The sequence below is a fragment of the Schistocerca piceifrons genome, chromosome 2, assembly GCF_021461385.2.
Source record: "Schistocerca piceifrons isolate TAMUIC-IGC-003096 chromosome 2, iqSchPice1.1, whole genome shotgun sequence".
NCBI lineage: Eukaryota > Metazoa > Arthropoda > Insecta > Orthoptera > Acrididae > Schistocerca > Schistocerca piceifrons.
The window spans coordinates 896,941,283-896,960,688 of NC_060139.1; the positions used below are offsets into that span (position 1 = coordinate 896,941,283).

The window sequence follows — 19,406 nt, forward strand, 5'->3', positions numbered from 1 at the left end:
GGTACCGTCGTGGTAATTTGATATTAGCTCAACTGGTGTAGGCCGTAGCACGGAAATCACTAACCAATGCCATTGGTAGTTACTTAGTGACTACGTACAGTGGCAGCGAGATTCAACGATTTTGCGAAGACTGGACACTCAAAACTACCTCTGCTGTGCACGTACACCGTCTTTTAGAGAGTAAAAAAGCTTATAAACACCAGAACTTAGCGCCTCCTGCTTCACGTCTCTCGGGGCTCGGCGGAACGGGCGTAGAAGCAGAGAGTTCAGAGGTGGAAGTCTAGATTCAGCAGGGCAGCAGGAGCATTTCTATACTAAGGAGAAACCACCAAAGACAGGATTTAGCGACTATGAGTGTTACAGGAATCGTGGTACCGAAGACAGAATGTGATTTCTGGCGTCCGTGATTTCTGGCACTGATAGCCTCTAACAACCTACATTGAAGGCGAACTGGGAACATTGAGCTCAATTCCGACCAAAGCACAACATTCTACAGTTAAAGTTAAAAAACCATAACGTTTTTAGATAGTTTTTTGTGGTTTTAGGGCGCACAACTACAGTGGTCATTAGCGCCCAGGCTAAATTATGAATGCACTGCGAGGCACAATGTTAAAACAGCAACTAAAAAGGACAACACTATAAAAGGCGCATTACCAGGCAAGGGATTAAAAGAAAATAGCATAATCAAATGTCCTTAGGTTAGTCAAGTGAATAAAACGAAGAACGCGAGCAGCTGCTCCTGGGTCATCCGCTAAAATTTCATCCAGAGTACATGGCAGGCCAAATTCAATGCGCAGTGTATTAAAATTCGGACAGGACGTTAAAAATGTGGCGTACCGTCCGCTGTTGCCCACATGGGCAGAACGGCGCCCGCGCAGCCGTCAGCAGATGGCGGTGGCTGAACCGGCAGTGTCCAATCCGTAACCAGGCCAAAACGACCTCCTCCCGTCGATAGTTTTTAGATAGGGTCAAGTAAGGTCATAAAAAGGGCCAAGTCCCACACTGGTTTCATGACACCACTCAGACAATGTTGTGAAAACATACTAGCACTCTCTCGCAACAAAAGAACACAAGGAAACGAAGCTATCCCAGTTACATTTCATATTAAATACACACCGCTAATTCCCTATCCTAGGTCATGTTTATCGTGAATCTGTAACAGCAAATACTCCAGCTTGACTACAGAATGTAGGTCACATACTAAGAACGGCCGAACGGAATTATAGACTAGTACTATTAGTGTCGATCTGTTAGAGGATCGCCGGCCGGAGTGATCGAGCGGGACTAGGCGCTAGAGTCTGGAACCGCTCGACCGCTACGGTCGCAGGTTCGAATCCTGCATCGGGCATGGATGTGTGTGATGTCCTTAGTTTAGTTAGGTTTAAGTAGTTCTAAGTTCTAGGGTACTGATGACCTCAGATGTTAAGTCCCATAGTGCTCAGAGCCATTTGTTAGAGGATCCTCCATCCTTATGCCGTTCCTGGATGAAAAACCTACTCCTGCATACACTTTATTCGGCCAGGCAATTTCCAAACAGCGCATACTCTGCTGCAGAGGAAAGAGTTATTCTAGCTTAGAATCATCCAGCTGAGGCTGTGAGCGTAGTAGCCAACCAGACTTGGAACGTAACGTCCTCCAGAAGGAACGTCTACATTACTGCGAAACATTCCAACGAAATTGCACATATCCGGTTCACAGACAAATATCCCTTGAAACTTGCTTACGAAGCTCGAAACCGGTTGTGGCTAAATCCGCAGTTACCGAAAATTGCGTGAACGCGCGGTTTTATACTGATATTCCACGATGATGACCTCCAGTGTGTAATTAAAGAACGATAATGTAGAGAAACAAAGTCAACAGTCACACAATTATCAGCTTCAGTTTTGGTATTAGCAGCCTACGGCGATAACAGAAGACCTCAGGATCGGCGAAAATTATCTTCACAGGTGTCAGTTTTGAAGAGACTGTGTGAAGTATTTGAGCATGGAACAACACTTATCTAGTACGTGTGTTCGCCTGCCCATTGAAATCAGTATTACTGTTAGTAAGCAAAACGTAACCAAGCGAACAACATGGTAATTTTCGTTTTGTTTACAGGAGTTCTAGATAGCTAACTTTAATAGTCTGCCACCGAAAGACGTGGATTGAAGTAGCATAACTTATTATTAGCCAAATTTAAGTTCTGTGCTCCACTGTCAAGAAAACGACGTTATGAATCAGGAACAATTTTTTCAGCCACGACGAGGCCAGGAATGGAAGCTTTGAGAGAAAAACACTTTATCTCGAGTAATTTAGGAGAGATTCTCGTTTGAGCGCCTCAGCAGGGCATAATTTTAAGAGAAATGGAGCCTTCGACAGCCAAAGCGACAACAGCTAAGTAGCAAAACTAAGCCCTCGATTAACGAGGTCAACCGTAAAAACAGAATTACGTCTCGAGATTTATATGCGGACGACTGAAAATTTAATATATCAGGTGGTAGGGGGAGGGGGGGGGGGGAGAGAGAGGGAGGGAGACTAAAAAACTGGGCTTCAGATCGACGTTCAATAGTGCCAAGAGTACATACAAATTTCAAGAACCACACAGTTCTCCTGTGGCTATTTAAGAGCTCTAACTTAACCGAGACATTTCCAAAATCTCTTTTTCAATCCTAATGAGAATTTATGGAAAACTCATCTCAGAATAGGTTAAAGGCCAACTTCGGGAAGAATAGAGAAAGTTGAATAAAAAATGAAAATAGAAACCTTACGAGGTAGAGTCAGGAACCCTTAAAAGAAGTAAAGTGTTAAACATCGATATTGTTACAGCACAGAGAATGAATATCTATAGCGCGAGCATAGCTAACGGCACATCAAACGAATTGTCACGTAGCTAGTATGGTCTAACGTTTTCATTTCGCAGTAAAACCTGAACTTTTAACGTTAAACGTATTTTCCTTAATTTTTCACTTTTCTTTGTAAGTGGGGTTGCTAGGGAAGTAAACTGAAGTAAGTCAATGGAGAATTTTTACTTTTCGTGGGTAATTAGAGTTTGCTAAGAGAAGCAGTATGTATTGAAAAATATGTAGATCGTGTAAGCAACAGCTCTGTGTTGTAGGGATAATTTACGTGACCAACGTAATACAGTGCTTTCCGCGTACCACGCAAGGGTTGTGTTCGGCATTGCACCGAAACCAACGGCTACATAGCTACGCTCCCATCGACGCATGACGATCGGGTCCGTTGCACAAAGTGACAGCGGCGTATCGATTTTGTCTTTGAGTAAACTGTAGGAGCAAACAGCCGCCATTCATATATGTCCGCAAAAATCGTGCGCCATTCAGAATTGCAAATGGGTGTGTCAAACGTTTGTTCCGAGTGCTCGGCACGAACACCACTGATCTTTTGGAGTAACCGTAGGGCATCGAGTGGTCAATTTAGGTGTTGCTCTGTCAGTAGCTTCGCTGTTGGCGGTTCCAAGCCCGGATGGAGAAGGACGAATATAACAACCTCAGGAAAATAAAAAAAAGTATGTCATTTGGCCCGGCTAATAAAACCCTGCGAGTGCCCCTACCTAGGGTTACAAGGGAAACAATCAACGACCATGAAGGCAGATAAAGACTAACCTCAGCGGTGGATGGGACGGATAAGTCTTCTGCAGCATCTGTACTCCATGTTGGCGGCGGCTGCACCTTAGGAGCGGGGTTGCAACGTACTTGGTAGACAGTAAGAAGGCAATAGGAAACACTTCCATATTTGCTAAGAAAATTACAGTAAACAGGGTAAGCGTATAGCTCAGGTTGAGGAGTCTAAGTTGGAATGGGTGACCTCTGTCAGTTCTGTGACTGGCTATTACAGCCAGTGCCTGATAGATACTTTGATCCTGAAATATTTTCCTGGTTAAGTATGGCTGCATTTATTGAGGTACTTGGGCTGCATCTATGGGGTACGTGAAGTGGCAAACACGTTTTGAGTTCTGAAAGTATTCCTTTACTTCAAAATCTACTGCAGTGTCGTCTGCTGATCATGGAATAGGAATTATTTGACCGATTTGTTTTCGACAAACCAGAATTTTTCGCATGTGAACAAGCAGCTGTATCAATGGAAACTCAGGTGCGCCTGTTAAGCAACTATTTTTAATGACCCGACGTTTTTCGGTACTTTGTGCCATCAGTGGCTGCCCGCTGATGTGGCAAAGCATGTTTGAATATTAAAAAAGTTATTTGCATAACAAACTAACCTGAATCCCCATAATTTTATCTGCAGACATGACTGCTGTCGGCGTTTCACTAACAATCGAATGACCTTCGACCTCCAGAGAGCCAACAACTAACGAAACAGGTTACGGTTATTTCATGCAGGGCAACGGAAGAGCGAAGAACCTCAACGCGTCCATGGCAGCATTATGAAGGATGTTTGACGGTAAGTGACTAGTTAGGATAATTCCTACCAGTAAACACTCCATTCCTGTTGCCTTGTAATGGAATACTGACTTATGGAACACCTCTGCTGAATACGGATCCAATCGGAACAAACAACATCCTCTTTTAAACTACGCAACTCTGACGAACTGACGATTAAGAATATACAGATCTAGTACTAATACAACAAGTCTTTCAGGTGTTAAGATCAGTATTTGATTTCAGCTTTAAATGAGAAACTAAATTGCGGCTCCACTTCATGTAGTGCGTAACGGCAGAAACAGCACAGACAAATGTTTGCAATTTCGTTCTTTCAATACATAATTGGAGTTACCGAAAACAAATACTCTTATTCACGCCTAATTCTACGCCTTGTGTCAGTGAAAAGCGTCTGTTTGTTGCAACACAATGATATTTGAAACAATATTTTACGTAGTACGATATTCGTCTTACCGACTTTTATTAACAGGAACGTCAGAACACGAAAAATAACCAGTAACTCCGGCAGCGATTCGCCCGCCATGCAGCAGCGCTACTCAGTCGCTGTTGGAGTAGTGGGTGTTCTCCCTGATTTACTGTCACTTAACACGTAGCGATTAAACGAATTCAGCACCAGAGTAATTGAGAATTGCACTACCGAGTGGGCACCAAAAATATTGCTTTAAGACTAATTGTCTGCGCGTAACAAACAATTCGTCGTTTTCCGTCGGCAATGGGTGTCTCACGAAACACGTGATGAACATTATTTGTTTGGGCCTACAAACTCAAAGAAGGAAATATCAAGTACCTGCCGAATCACTAGACACAATATGCCTGGCGAGTCTTACGATGTACCGGGTAATCAAAAAGTCAGTATAAATTTGAAAACTGAATAAATCACGGAATAATGTAGATAGAGGGGTACAAATTGACACATATGGTTGGAATGACATGGGGTTTTATTAGACCCAAAAAAATACCAAAGTTAAAAAATGTCCGACAGATGGGGCTTCATCTGATCAGAATAGCAATAATTAGTATAAAGTAAGACAAAGCAAAGATGACGATCTCTACAGGAAATGCTCAATATGTCCACCATCATTCCTCAACAATAGCTGTAGTCGAGGAATAATGTTGTGAACAGCACTTTAAAGCATGTCCGGAGTTATGGTGAGACATTGGCGTCGGATGTTGTCTTTCAGCATCCCTAGAGATGTCGGTCGACCACGATACACTTGCGACTTCAGGTAACCCCAAAGCCAATAAGCGCACGGACTGAGGTCCGGGGACCTGGCAGGCCAAGCATGACGAAAGTGGCGGCGGAGCACACGATTATCATCAAACGACACGCGCAGAAGATATTTCACGCGTCTAGCAATATGGGGTGGAGCGCCATCCTGCATAAACATCGTACGTTCCAGCAGGTGTTTATCAGCCAGGCTGGGGATGATGCGATTCTGTAACATATCGGCGTACCTCTCACCCGTCACGGTAGCAGTTACAAAACCAAAATCACGCATTTCCTCGAAGAAAAAAGGCCCGAAAACGGTAGATGTAAATCCAACCCATACCGTGACTTTCTCGTCGTGCAATGGAGTTTCCACGACGGTCGTAGGATTTTCGGTAGCCCAAATTCTGCAGTTGTGGGCGTTGACAGACCCTCGGAGCGTGAAATGAGCTTCGTAGGTCCACAACACGTCACTTAACCAATCGTCATCTTCATCTTTTGAAACGCCCACACCGCAAATGCCCTCCGCTTCACTAAATCGCCAGGTAACAGTTTATGATGCCGATGGACTTTGTACGGATAGCATCGGAGGGTACGTCTCAGTGCCAACCAAACAGTAGTGTATGGAATGCCGGTGCGACGTGCGACTGCACGAGCGCTGACTTCCCCGTGCATAGACGAACCCGCTACAGTCTCCATTTCTTCCTGAACTGTCTCAGCAGCATTACGCCTTGTGCTCGGTCGGCCACTACGGGGTCTACAGTCTAAGCAACCAGTGGCTTCGAACTTCGAAATCATTCTCGCTACAGCTGCATTTGTCAAAGGATCTTTACCCGTTCGAATCCCCTTCCTATGGCGATAGGATCGTAACGTTGAACTAGCACATTCCCCATTCTGATAATACAGTTTCACTAAAAGCGCCTTTTCAGGTAACGTCAACATGCTGCGACTGCTGGCGCATCTGATTCTCTCTCTCTCTCATTACAGCTGCTTTCATACACGACTGTCACGCGCAGTCACTGACATTTTGCTGTCCAGCGCCATCTGTAGGACATTTTGTGAACTTTTTTTGGTTCTATTAAAACCCCATGTCATTCCAAGCATGTGTGTCAATTTTTACCTCTCTATCTACATTATTCCGTGGTTTATTAAGTTTTCAAATTTATACTGACTTGTTGATCACCCGGTATATATAATCTAAGCTCTCTGGAGTGGGCGCCAACGGCATCTGTAGTGGTGTCACTGAACTGATGTTAATATGAGGTGTAGATTTTGCTTTAGGCGAAAATACCAGAATGCACATCAGACGTCTACAAATGAACTAGAACAACAGTCACTGACAAGGGAACCTCCCCATCGCACCCCCCTCAGATTTAGTTATAAGTTGGCACAGTGGATAGGCCTTGGAAAACAGAACACAGATCAATCGAGAAAACAGGAAGAAGTTGTGTGGAACTATGAAAAAATAAGCAAAATATACAAACTGAGTAGTGCACGCGAAGATAGGCAACATCATGGACATTCCGAGAAAAGGGGCGCCGTGGTCCTTCGAGCAAAAAGTTTAATTTTTTATTTTCAGACAATTATCAAAGTTCAGGCACTCACACATAACCAACTTCGCTCTCCAAAATTCCAGGACCAGATCTGCTTGGACATATGCAGGATTTGACGGTCTACACACGGAAAAATTTGAAAACGTAAACATATGTTTTGACAGAGCACAGGGAAAAGTGTGCGACTGTGAGACTTTTGGATTTATTTGTTGCAGTTTATGTGACAAACTTATGTTTTCATCACTTTTTTGGGAGTAATTATCACATCCACAAGAAAACCTAAATCGGGCAAGGTAGAAGAATCTTTTTACCCATTCGCCAAGTGTACAAGTTAGGTGGGTCGACAACATATTCCTGTCATATGACGCACATGCCGTCACCAGTGTCGTATAGAATATATCAGACATGTTTTCCTGTGGAGGAATCTGTTGACCTATGACCTTGCGATCAAAAGTTTTCGGTTCCCATTGGAGAGGCACGTCCTTTCGTCTACTAATCGCACGGTTTTGCGGTGCGGCCGCAAAACACGGACATTAAACTTATTGCAGTGAACAGAGACGTCAATGAACGAATGGATAGATCATAACCTTGCTAAAATAAAGAAAAATTTTTCGCTTGAGGGGAGACTTGAACCAAGGACCTCTCGTTCCGCAGCTGCTCACGCTAACCACAGGACCACGGCGCTCCTGATCTCGAAATGCCTATGATGTTGCCTATCTTCGCGTGCACTCTCAGTTTGTATATTTTGCTTATTTTTTTGTAGTTCCACACAACTTCTGTTTTCTCGATTGATCTGTGTTCAGATTTTCAAGGCCTATCCACTATGCCAACTTGTAACTAAATCTGAGGGGGGTGCGATGGGGAGGTTCGCTTGTGAGTAACGCTGGAGTCCTCCAGGCGGCACCCGTTGTATGAGTCACCACTATATGGAAGTAAAGGGCCTCTAGAGATGAAATCTAGAGTTGCATTTGTTAGTAATTATTCTGCATTTTGTAAAGACACCACTGTTTACTTCCCCCTTCCTGTCCAAGTCACGAACAGTGAGGGGTATAAATTGTTGTTAAGCCTCTATGAACTGGACTCCTAATTTTATGAAGGCCGGTTTAAGGCCTAAGCGGCAGAGGCCGACACTCCGGAGCGCTAAGCTCAGAGGAGCAATGTAGTGCAATATTTGTATACAGTGTGTATAAAAATTAGTACAGAAAATTGCGTCATAGTCCTTTCAGAAGATAAACACAAGAAGCAATATACAGGGTGTTACAAAAAGGTACGGACAAACTTTCAGGAAACATTTCTCACACACAAATAAAGAAAAGATGTTATGTGGACATGGGTCCGGAAACGCTTAATTTCCATATTACAGCTCATTTTACTTCCGTCAGTATGTATTCTACTTCCTCGGTTCACCGCCAGTTGGCCCAGTTGAAGGAAGGTAATGTTGACTTCGGTGCCTGTGTTGACATGCGACTCATTGCTCTACAGTACTAGCATCAAGCAAATCAGTACATAACAACAGGTTGATGTTCATTACGAACGTGGTTTTGCAGTCAGTGCAATGTTTACAAATGCGGAGTTGGCAGATGCCCATTTGATGTATGGATTAGCACGGGTCAATAGCCGTGGCGCGGTACATTTGTATCGAGACAGATTTCCAGAACGATGGAGTCCCGACAGGAAGACGTTCGAAGCAATTTATCGGCGTCTTAGGGAGCACGGAACATTCCAGCCTATGACTCGCGACTGGGAAAGACCTAGAACGACGAGGACACCTGCAATGGACGAGGCAATTCTTCGTGCAGTTGACGACAACCCTAATGTCAGCGTCAGAGAAGTTGCTGCTGTACAAGGTAACGTTGACCACGTCACTGTATGGAGAGTGCTACGGGAGAACCAGTTGTTTCCGTACCATGTACAGGCACTATCGGCAGCTGATTGGCCTCCACGGGTACACTTCTGCGAATGGTTCATCCAACAATGTGTCAATCCTCATTTCAGTGCAAATGTTCTCTTTACGGATGAGGCTTCATTCCAACGCGATCAAATTGTAAATTTTCACAATCAACATATGTGGGCTGACGAGAATCCGCACGCATTGTGCAATCACGTCATCACGACAGATTTTCTGTTAACGTTTGGGCAGGCATTGTTGGTGATGTCTTCATTGGGCCCCATGTTCTTCCACCTACGCTCAATGGAGCACGTTACCATGATTTCATACGGGATACTCTACCTGTGCTGCTAGAACATGTGCCTTTACAAGTACGACACAACATGTGGTTCATGCACGATGGAGCTCCTACACATTTCAGTCGAAGTGTTCGTACGCTTCTCAACAACAGATTCGGTGACCGATGGATTGGTAGAGGCGGGCCAATTCCATGGCCTCCACACTCTCCTGACCTCAACCCTCTTGACTTATTTATGGGGGCATTTGAAAGCTCTTGTCTACGCAACCCCGGTACCAAATGTAGAGACTCTTCGTGCTCGTATTGTGGACGGCTGTGATACAATACGCCATTCTCCAGGGCTGAATCAGCGCATCAGGGATTCCATGCGACGGAGGGTGGATGCATGTATCCTCGCTAACGGATGACATTTTGAACATTTCCTGTAACGAAGTGTTTGACGTCACGCTGGTACGTTCTGTTGTGTGTTTCCATTCGATGATTAATGTGATTTGAAGAGAAGTAATAAAATGAGCTCTAACATGGGAAGTTTCCAGACATGTCCAGATAACATCTTTTCTTTGTGTGTGAGGAATGTTTCCTGAAAGTTTGGCTGTACCTTTTTGTAACACCCTGTATAGATTGTCTCTTGTACGAAAGTACACTCCGTGAATTTTAACAGTAAAATACACCAGCTCTGGGAGGAACCCCTATTTCACTGCCGAGTACCTAATTTCGGTAACATACAACCGACTGACGTAACAGTGCAGCAGCTAGGTACAGTAGCGGCTGCCGCCACCAGACTTAAGAACTACGCTAACGTAAGGCCAACTGCGTGCGCCTGCTGTAGAGATGCGGACTGTAAACAAAGTCTGGCTCGGTAGCAGACGTAAATAGCAGCCGTTTAGCGGCAGAGTAGTAAGTGGCGGGGCCCACGCGCACTGCAAGGCCAGTGACCCGTACAAGGCTAGCCGCTGGAGCAGCGAACAGGTCTGTCGGCCACTGTGCCCGCTTCTTGCTCTCTTTGGCAGCCGCAACCATCGGCACGTCCGGGGCACGGCTGCGGAGATACACATTGTAGCGAAAGTGCGCAGCAGCGCGTTTCGAATCGCGACTTTGAAGGAACGAGAAATTTTAAAGGGTCCTACACACGCTCCAACCAGACTGGACATGAGTAGGTGTTTTGAACGACCAACGAACATTTCTTTCCGGGATGTCGGCCGCGTTATGACCAAATGATCTACCCCACTCTAAACAACCAACTGTGCTGTGCTGTGTGTAGCGCTGTCGTGCCAACAGTCCGATAGTTCGTCTTGCTAACTAAGCGCGGAATTAAATGCTGTTCTATTATACATGACAGAGTGTGAGGCAGGAGAAACTTTAATAGATTTTCTGGAGAAATTTGAAGAAAAATGGTTCAAATGGCTCTGAGCACTATGGGACTTAACATCTGTGGTCATCAGTCCCCTAGAACTTAGAACTACTTAAACCTAACTAACCTAAGGACATCACACACATCCATGCCCGAGGCAGGATTCGAACCTGCGACCGTAGCGAAATTTGAAGACTACTTGTGTTTGTACTACATGTCTAACGAGGAAAGTAGCACGTCTTAAGACGAATGTAGCAATTAGATACATCAAATGAAGCATTTTTTAACGAATCCTTAAAGTTTTCGTGTGACACAGAACAAAACTCCGTGGACCTCCCATATTTCTGTTTTTCCGACACATCTAGGAAATTAAATCTAAAACCCGAAATATCGACATTCACTCGAACTTACTTCAGAAAATACGCCTGATGCTTTGTTGTAAGTACAGCCCATATCTAAGCCTGTTGCTATGAAGAGCACAGAGTGGGTCCTTTCTTAACAGCAGCTAAATGCTTCGTTTCTTATGTATTTGTTGTATATATTAGATTGTATGCGCCACCACCATTTGTAGTCTTTCTTCTTCGCTTTTGAAATGGGTTTCTTAAACGTACAGGACCCTCTTTTTGCTACATACAGAAATAAACTAAAGTGTACATGGCTTTTGCCTTATTCATTTTGCTTCACCATGACGTACTTCCTGAGAAATCTATAAATTACGTTGCAGGTTTCAGCAACCATTTTAATTAATAATTTTGGTGATACAACAGCACCGAATCTGAGGGCCTCAACTGCTGCAAGTAGCTAGAAACTGAAGTAGCTACCAACTTATCCTCTCTTTACTATTCCTTTTCGTTAAGAATGGTTTGATGGTGTTCAGCAGCTCAGAAATGCATGTATCATACATTCTAAGATAATTACGGTCATCATAGATTTCCGGCTCCTTAAGTAACAGAACGTAGGTTGATTTCCTTCTTCGCATTAGCCACTTTGTCCATAGCTCTCTCGGCTTTTTTGACCTTGTACCTCTAAAATAGCCGAGGGAAATCCCAGTTTGTGCTTGTGTAAACCGGAAGGAGATCTCGCAAAACACTCAATGAACTTAAAACAACAATAGGGCGAAAAACTCAATGAACTTAAATCACGACAACAGGGCGGCGTTGAAATCGCTGAGTGTGCGTGTAGAGGCCTTATACAGCGTGAACCCTAACTCCGACAACTTCGGAAACTCTGGGATATTTTCTGTATATTTTGGTACAAAGGAGCCGTGCGTGAGCTCCGATGTCTCTCTACAGAGTAATTTCATTCTCGTGTATTTCTCTCCCTCTGTCTTTATATTGCACTGACACTATCTGCATAACAGCGCAAACATTAACATGAGTTGTGTGCCTTGTCCGGAAACGTTCACTCAGGGTACTAGTGTGTTGAACACCGTAATGTCCCCTTTATTCATTACCCTTCGCCCTTGCATTCGTACTTACTATTCTGTCGCTGGGTTGTTTTGTCCTCAGTGTTATTTAAACGTCAAAAGCAAAACTCAGCAGTCTGTATACGTTTACTGATTCGAGTTGCCCGGTATGCACTTTGTATATGGATTCACTGAATGTAATGGAAGAGAGCCAGTTCGACGCTGTGTAACTGTTCCCGCAGCGAAGCCAACCGCATCAGTTTTATTTTTTTAATTTTTTTTTTACCGATACGTAGAAGCCTATGTGTGTGCGTTCTGATAATGGTGTATTAAAGGCTTTTTCAGTGTTATACTATAAATCAGTTACACTATTTCTCTTGCAACGAGCTACAGAAGACAGGTCCCTTATACCAAAATAATCAGACAATATACCCCGAACACACAAAATTATGGGAAGAGTTCGGGTTAACCCTACAAAGTGAACGTCACATTGAAGCCATAGTACAAGTAGTTTGAAGCTAATCAGGGGATTCCGTGCTGTTTTTGTTTCTTTTTCGAATTTACTGTATTGCAAGTATTGTAAGTGCTGCTTTTTCTGACTTCCATGAGAGCACAATACAGTGCTATCAACATCCCGTAAGTACAAACTTTTCATGGTCGGGCTTGTAGCAACACCACGAGTACAGTCATTTCAGACCACGAAAACGAAAGTATTTAAGAGAATTCACAATGAACAGTGAAATATTTCTTATGGTCGGTGCACTTTGTTCTCTCACAAGGGGCAGACTGTGATAATTACCACCTGAAACCGTGGTCGCTGTGGCACATCCATAGCGTAGCCTGACGTGTAGGCTAGGTTCTAATTGACTGGTTGAGACTCGGCCGAAGGCAACTAATTTGAGTACGAGATGGGGTTGTAATAAAGTAATCTGTAACGTAGTCCGCTACCTATGTTCGCGTCTATTTACTTTATTAAAAGAAATTGCAACGTAAATTCGGGAAAGCTAAATTGGATTACAAATCTCTGACGAGTGTTATGGTGCATGTATGTACTGTACATATACTTTACACACACAAACTGTGAGAAGTGCAATTTGGATTGGAGGGAAGATATGGGGGGGGGGGGGGGGGGGGGCACACACTACGTAACTGTTACCACTCTTCAATAATCGAGGCAGCCTCATTAACAAAGGGATACTTTTGTACTCTTTGCTCCTTTCACGGCAGTGAAGGTACGAAAACGAATATAACAGATCACCTGAAGACGGAGATTTTGCTGAGTGATGGTGGATCGAGAAACCAAGCTGACCTCTAACAATTTCCGCATTCGCCTAAAGGATGGAAGGATATAAGGATATAAAACGACAGTAGAGACTAAGGCCTCAGTGGCTCTAGGATGGGAAAGATAACCGAGTGTCCTATTCAGAGGAACCGTCCCAGAATAATCCGGAAGTATTTTAGCAAAATCAAGGAAAATAAAAGATGAGGGCGATGGGGGATTAGATTCCTCTCGAAACTGCTGTCGCATCGATACGCAATTTCAGTTTTACGAATCAGCAGGATGATTATACATTGGGTCTAAAAAGAATCCACATGGGAAAATGACTATGCTTGATAGCACAAATTTACACTCCTTCCTCAATTAGCTTGGCCGGTAATCGTCTGTCAATCTCACAAATGACAACTCTTTGACATCGATATTAAGTTATCGCCGCACTGCGCGGGCAAAGGACCCTTGAGAATAGCGTTTAGCACACTTAGAGCAAAGCCTGCAGGGTGGGGAGGGAAAAACCAGTCCCCCAACTTTCGTCGTAACAATACTGTATCATTTACATGCTAATATTACTCCTCTAACAAATAAACAATTCTCGTTTTTAACGAAACATGTTTCACGAAATTTTAGCCATCGTGTTTTTTCTGCATTTCCATTACTTTGTTTGTACTCTTCTCTGAATAATTTGTTTACACACATTTCCGAAACGTTCAGCGTAATCAGTCACTCTACATGGAACTTTTTTCCTAAAAAAAATTTTGCTACGAAAGATTAATAATTAACTCTACCTATGAGAAACAGTACTGAATAAATGAGGATGAATGGCTGTAAATATTAACATATTACATCAAGAGTAGTTGTCTTCCAAAACTCATGATGCGGTAACAAATCAATGGAATAATATGCAGATCTATGAGTCTTGCAACATGGACTGCACAATATCGCAAAGTTGTATTTTAATTGCAGTTTAACTACTACGAGATATTTCACACGATATTGTCTTAGTGTGGACGTAAGCTGTGAAAATATCACTGTCTTTGGCTACTATTGTGACACGTCTCCAACCAGTGTGGAACAATAAGAAGAGACCAGTACGCGAATGGGCTTTGGTGAGTTGTTCCTAGGTGCATATCATTACATGAACTTCAGCATCCATCAACTGTTTCCATGTCTAAGAACTGGAAATTTGGCAGACGTACCACTGGAAAACTTTCACAGAGAGGAGGTGAGTATCTTTGGGGTGATCTTAAAGAATGTGGGGCAGCCTCCGTGATGACATCAGCCTCTGGATATAAAAAACAAAATTATCAATGTTTACAAAGTCATTTTCGTGACTAGTGGTTACACAGCTTATCAGTTCTGTGTTCGGGGAAAATTTGAAAGAATAGAAAAGCACGAATCAATTTAAAGTTGTTTTCCAACGTGCATTACTGAGGAAACAGTACAACTTGGGCCTCGAGCTTTCTGCAATACATGATCACTCGTTCCTCATTGGAACCCTAAAGTCGACCCACAAAAACGGATTCGTCATCAGCTAGCTGTAGCCAAACTATCAAAAAACCTACGCAACTGGCATTACTAGCAGTGTGTGAGTCGCATGTACGATCTTCGAAACTTTCTGGCAGATTAAAACTGTGTGCCGAACCGCGACGAACTCGGGACCTTGTTCTGGAAATATCCCCCAGGCTGTGGGTAAGCCATGTCTTCGCAGTATACTTTCTTCCAGTAGTACTAGTCATGCAAGTTTCGCAGGAGAGCTTCTGTGAAGTTTGGAAGGTACGAGACGAGGTACTGGCGGAAGTAAAGTTATGAGGACGGATCGTGAGGCGTGCTTGGGTAGCTCAGTTGGTAGAGCACTTGCCCACGAAAGGCAAAGGTCCGGAGGTCGAGTCTCTGTACGGCACACAGCTTTAATCTACCAGGAAGTTCCGAATCAACGCACACTCCGCAGCAGAGTGAAAATTTCATTCTGGTGTACTATCTTTATCCTACATCAAAGATCTAGTAACTACCGTTCAGTAGTTCTATAACAGTTTCATTTAGCACAGAAGGTTGATAACATTCACCTCAGTATCTCGTCCGCTACCGAAACCGTTTGTATACAAACAAAACACTTTCAGGACGGCGTTAAGGTGCACTCAGTAGATTCATCTTATTCGGCACTTAATGACCATGTTTCGGCACATCTGTCCGCTTTACAGTGATTTCCTGTGTTTTAAAGGCCGCTCGTTAACAGGGTGGACAGCTAGTTAAAATTTGTGTCATTTTTGTCATCGCGCCCATGTTCTGGTTGTGAAGACGGCGGCGTAACAGCACATATTTACCAACAGAAATCAGGTTTGATAACTAGCGCCAATCTTTTAGTTGTCTGCAAGCAGACCTGCTATTGACAGCCTCAAACAAACGAATGATTTACGGTTAATTTATTTACACATTCACGTCTAGGTGTGAGAACTGAAGCGCAATCCCACGTCTTCATATACATTCGCAGTAGAAATTTCATGTAGGTCAATATTGTCAATGAAAATCAGAAACGCTCTTTTTAATGTAAGTGTAGAGGTTGCAAACGAAATCTAACACTGAATCTTAAAAGCCGCTCGTCGTATGCACACACAAAATCAACTATTGTATCATGTTTTTACTATCACCAGCCACAACGACAAAAGAACGTTCAATAAAAATTATTTCCAAATCCTGCAGTATTACAGGAGCTTAATAAAACTGCTAATGCTGTTTATTTGTAGATGTACGAAATACATCGCCACTTCCATGTGACGTAATATTTAAGGTAAGACTATTCTGTTCGTTCCAAATAGTTAGCAAAAATTTCCGTTTAAGAAGGACCAAGAACGTATTTCGCGGTTATGCATTAAAATTTACGTACATCTTTTAGAATCTCCTGATGTCGACAACAGAACGCCAATAGCTCTTGTTTAACTGTGCCTCTGCTCATTATTAACGACCCAGATTGATTGCGCATCACGCCACCATCCGATTGTCGTCTTAACAGGTTTTATCCTGTGGAGCGGAATGCACGCGTCTACTTAACATGTCAGAAACGGATTGCAGTGCTCACGAGCGGTTTTCACGAAGCCTTAAGTCAGTTACGCAAAAGTATTTTGTTGAAATAAAACGAGGCAAAAAATGCGTTACGGTTATGGTATTGACACTCGTGTCAACTAACGCCTGTACTACAGTCTCTACGTTTGAGAGTATGGGGCCCTGTGGTTCACATTGGCAATATCTATACTAGCAACATCCACGACGCAGCCCGTTAAACGCTCTGTCGCTGTTCAAGAAGACTGAGAAATGTGATTCATAAAGCGAATATTAAACCCACTGTTTTTACAACAAAAACCAAATTAAGACGCATTTCTCGGGCGCATTGTTTTCGTGCACGAATTACAATGTATCAAAGCAAAAAATGTAAACTTTTGAATGCGTTCCACACTTTACACATAACACTGCCGATAAAGTTGCATCACGTACATTCGGAAACCAAACAAAATCGGGCAGGCAGTTTCTTGTTCAGTAATGAACACTAATCCAAAAATGTTAGTCACAAACACTGCTACCTAAACGGAATTAAACGTTAAAAACTAAGCTAAGAATTCCAGCTCTTCAGAAAATAAACCACCTGAGGTCAAGAAGCGCGGAACTTTTAAAGCGTTACGTACAGCGCTGAAAAGGTAGAATAACGTGTAGTATCTTTCGTGGTTTCACCGTCTATACGGAAGAAGGACCGATGTCTACGTTTTGAGGTGCAAATCCCGGTACACAAAGTAAAAGCATCGAACAAAAGATGAAAAACACGGTACTCACTACAGAAGGTATCCGCTGAGCAAGCAGAAGATAAGCCACAATCAGCACACTGCGCCAGGAGCTCGCAGACTGCACCGTCCACTAAAGCACAACCTCTCGCCTCGAAGCCGCAGCTGATACTACAACAGCCTGACGCAGCAGCTCTTCACTATGACGGCTACTACAGGTCCACGCGTCTCTCCCCTCCACTCCGGCGCTCTCCTACTACGAGTACTACGAACCACCCCCCTCCCGCAGTGTCAAGTTTTTGTCGCGCTGTGTACCGGTTCCGCTCAGACGGCGACGCCATCTCTCGCCGATAGACTAAAGCAAGCGTGGCCTTGGAGCGGGGAAGTTTCACGGTTCTGCTAGCAGCAGCTGCGTTCGCAGTCGAGGCGGAAGGAACAGCATTAGGTAGAAACGTGTCCGTGCAAGGCGTAACGGACACCAAATTTCACGAAATTATGTATAAAAAATGGGAAGTTGACAACAGCAGGCAAAGTAAACAAGGGTACTCGCGGACCGGCTCAGTTACAAGAAAAAAAAAAAACCGAGGTAGTGATGGACTCACCGATTTGTGCCTGTGCCATATCGCCTCCGAGATGAAGATTGTGAGGGCCGTGGCGATGGCTGTGCAGACGCAAGCAAGAACATCCATCACCAGGTCGGCCACAGCTTTCTGCTCGCAAGGCAGTCGCGTGAAGGACCCCTCCGGACTGCGCGCACCTGAAGCACCGACCAACAGTTACTGCAGCGCGCGGCACACCGCCACCGACTGCTCCGTAGTAATAGCGAACACTGTTTATGCGACTGAGGCACCCCACTGCTGCTAATGCCGAGCCAGGGGTGTCCAAGAGCATGCTGCTATATTTGTCTCCCAGTGGCGACTGACCATCAGCTGTCGCCAAATGAACTAGCCAACGAGCGCACGCGTTCGCTTCCGAACCAGTACTTCGTGCCAACTGATTACCAGCGCAACACAGCGCCAACAGGTGGACGAAAGAGCAACTAAGTTGGGCGCGCCTGCGAAGTCGCTGCTATCGTTTGGCGGATTCGCCAGCCGCCTCTGACGTCGCAGTGTATGCGTCACACAGCGCAGGCGCACGATTCACTTAAGTCCTTTCCTGTAAGACAGCCGACCTTTCCCTGTTCCACAATGTAGTAACTGTTATTACATTTATTGAATCATAGCGTTTACACGAGAATGTCACTAAACCTGTGTAATGGATTTGTTTCGTTGCAAAGTGATGGGGAGTGGTCAATGCTGAAGGAAGTGAATGCAGGGGTGTGGGAGGAGGGTGGTCAGGGGGGAATGGGCAGATATTCAGCCATACTAGAAAAGTTATTAACACCACATTAGATGAAGTAATCTTTTCTGCAACATACTCTCAATGACGAAAAACATTAAATTGCCCCATCTGTATAAATGAACAACACAGAATTTCTCTGCGCACACATAAAAGAGGATCGTTAGGTTGTTAATAGTATGAGAGTTGCACAAAAAAGTACTTAGTGAATAATACGAAAGTGAACTAGTTTGTAACATCTGGGCGACATGTTATAACTTCTCATATAAAACTCAGATTCTCGATTTCAAAGAAACATAAAATATTTCAAAGTAACACCACCGAAGACGTAAACGATTTGTGTAACATTAAACTGTCTGTATAGCTCAACGATCTTTGCGTTGTTCATTTGTTCATGGATTATTTATGTTTCGTGAACGTTGGTGTGATTGAGATGGTCTCCGCATTGCCAGAATTTTAGCGTTCTGTAAGTAAATGTTGTTATGAGAATATCTGTAACTTACAGAAATGTATCGGCCGCGTAATATGTTCTTTTCCTTTGACAGCGAAATTAAATGCTAAGGATAACGATGCAAATTAGTTGTCGAGTCGTGGTTAGCTAGCGAAACATAAACCGCGAAAAGTAACGGCAATAATAAAAAATAGATGCTACTTAACTTCAACCCATACGAATTTCTATTTTTCTCTTTGGAAAACTAGTTTCCTAAAGTAACATTGCTTTTAACGATCAAATACTTTCCAACTACGATTTAATAACTGGTAACGTGAGACTGCCGGCTCTATAGGAAAAAATTTCCAACAGATTAAATACGCATCCCTTTTTTCTGTAACAATAATGAAGAGAGTCAATCTGATTAGCTCATTGGTTTCGATTTGAATTTTTTCTTCTGCTTGTTGTAAAACGTCACATTACAATACTGAGAGCA

At 43.6% G+C, this 19,406-nt stretch overlaps 1 protein-coding gene across 2 annotated transcripts in view; it reads right to left on the reverse strand.

Moving 5' to 3' along the window:
- The window catches only part of LOC124775833 (caspase-1-like), a 130,772-nt gene extending 112,644 nt beyond the window's left edge, over window positions 1-18,128 (reverse strand). Inside the window, exon 1 of one of the 2 annotated variants that reach the window (XM_047250667.1) lies at window positions 17,745-18,128. In XM_047250667.1, the coding sequence (XP_047106623.1) occupies window positions 17,745-17,831 (87 nt within the window). In that variant the 5' untranslated portion in view covers window positions 17,832-18,128. Of the gene's footprint in view, window positions 1-17,194; window positions 17,340-17,744 lie in introns of those variants that run through there. The other variant, XM_047250668.1, reaches the window with a different exon arrangement.
- Window positions 18,129-19,406: the final 1,278 nt, after the last annotated feature.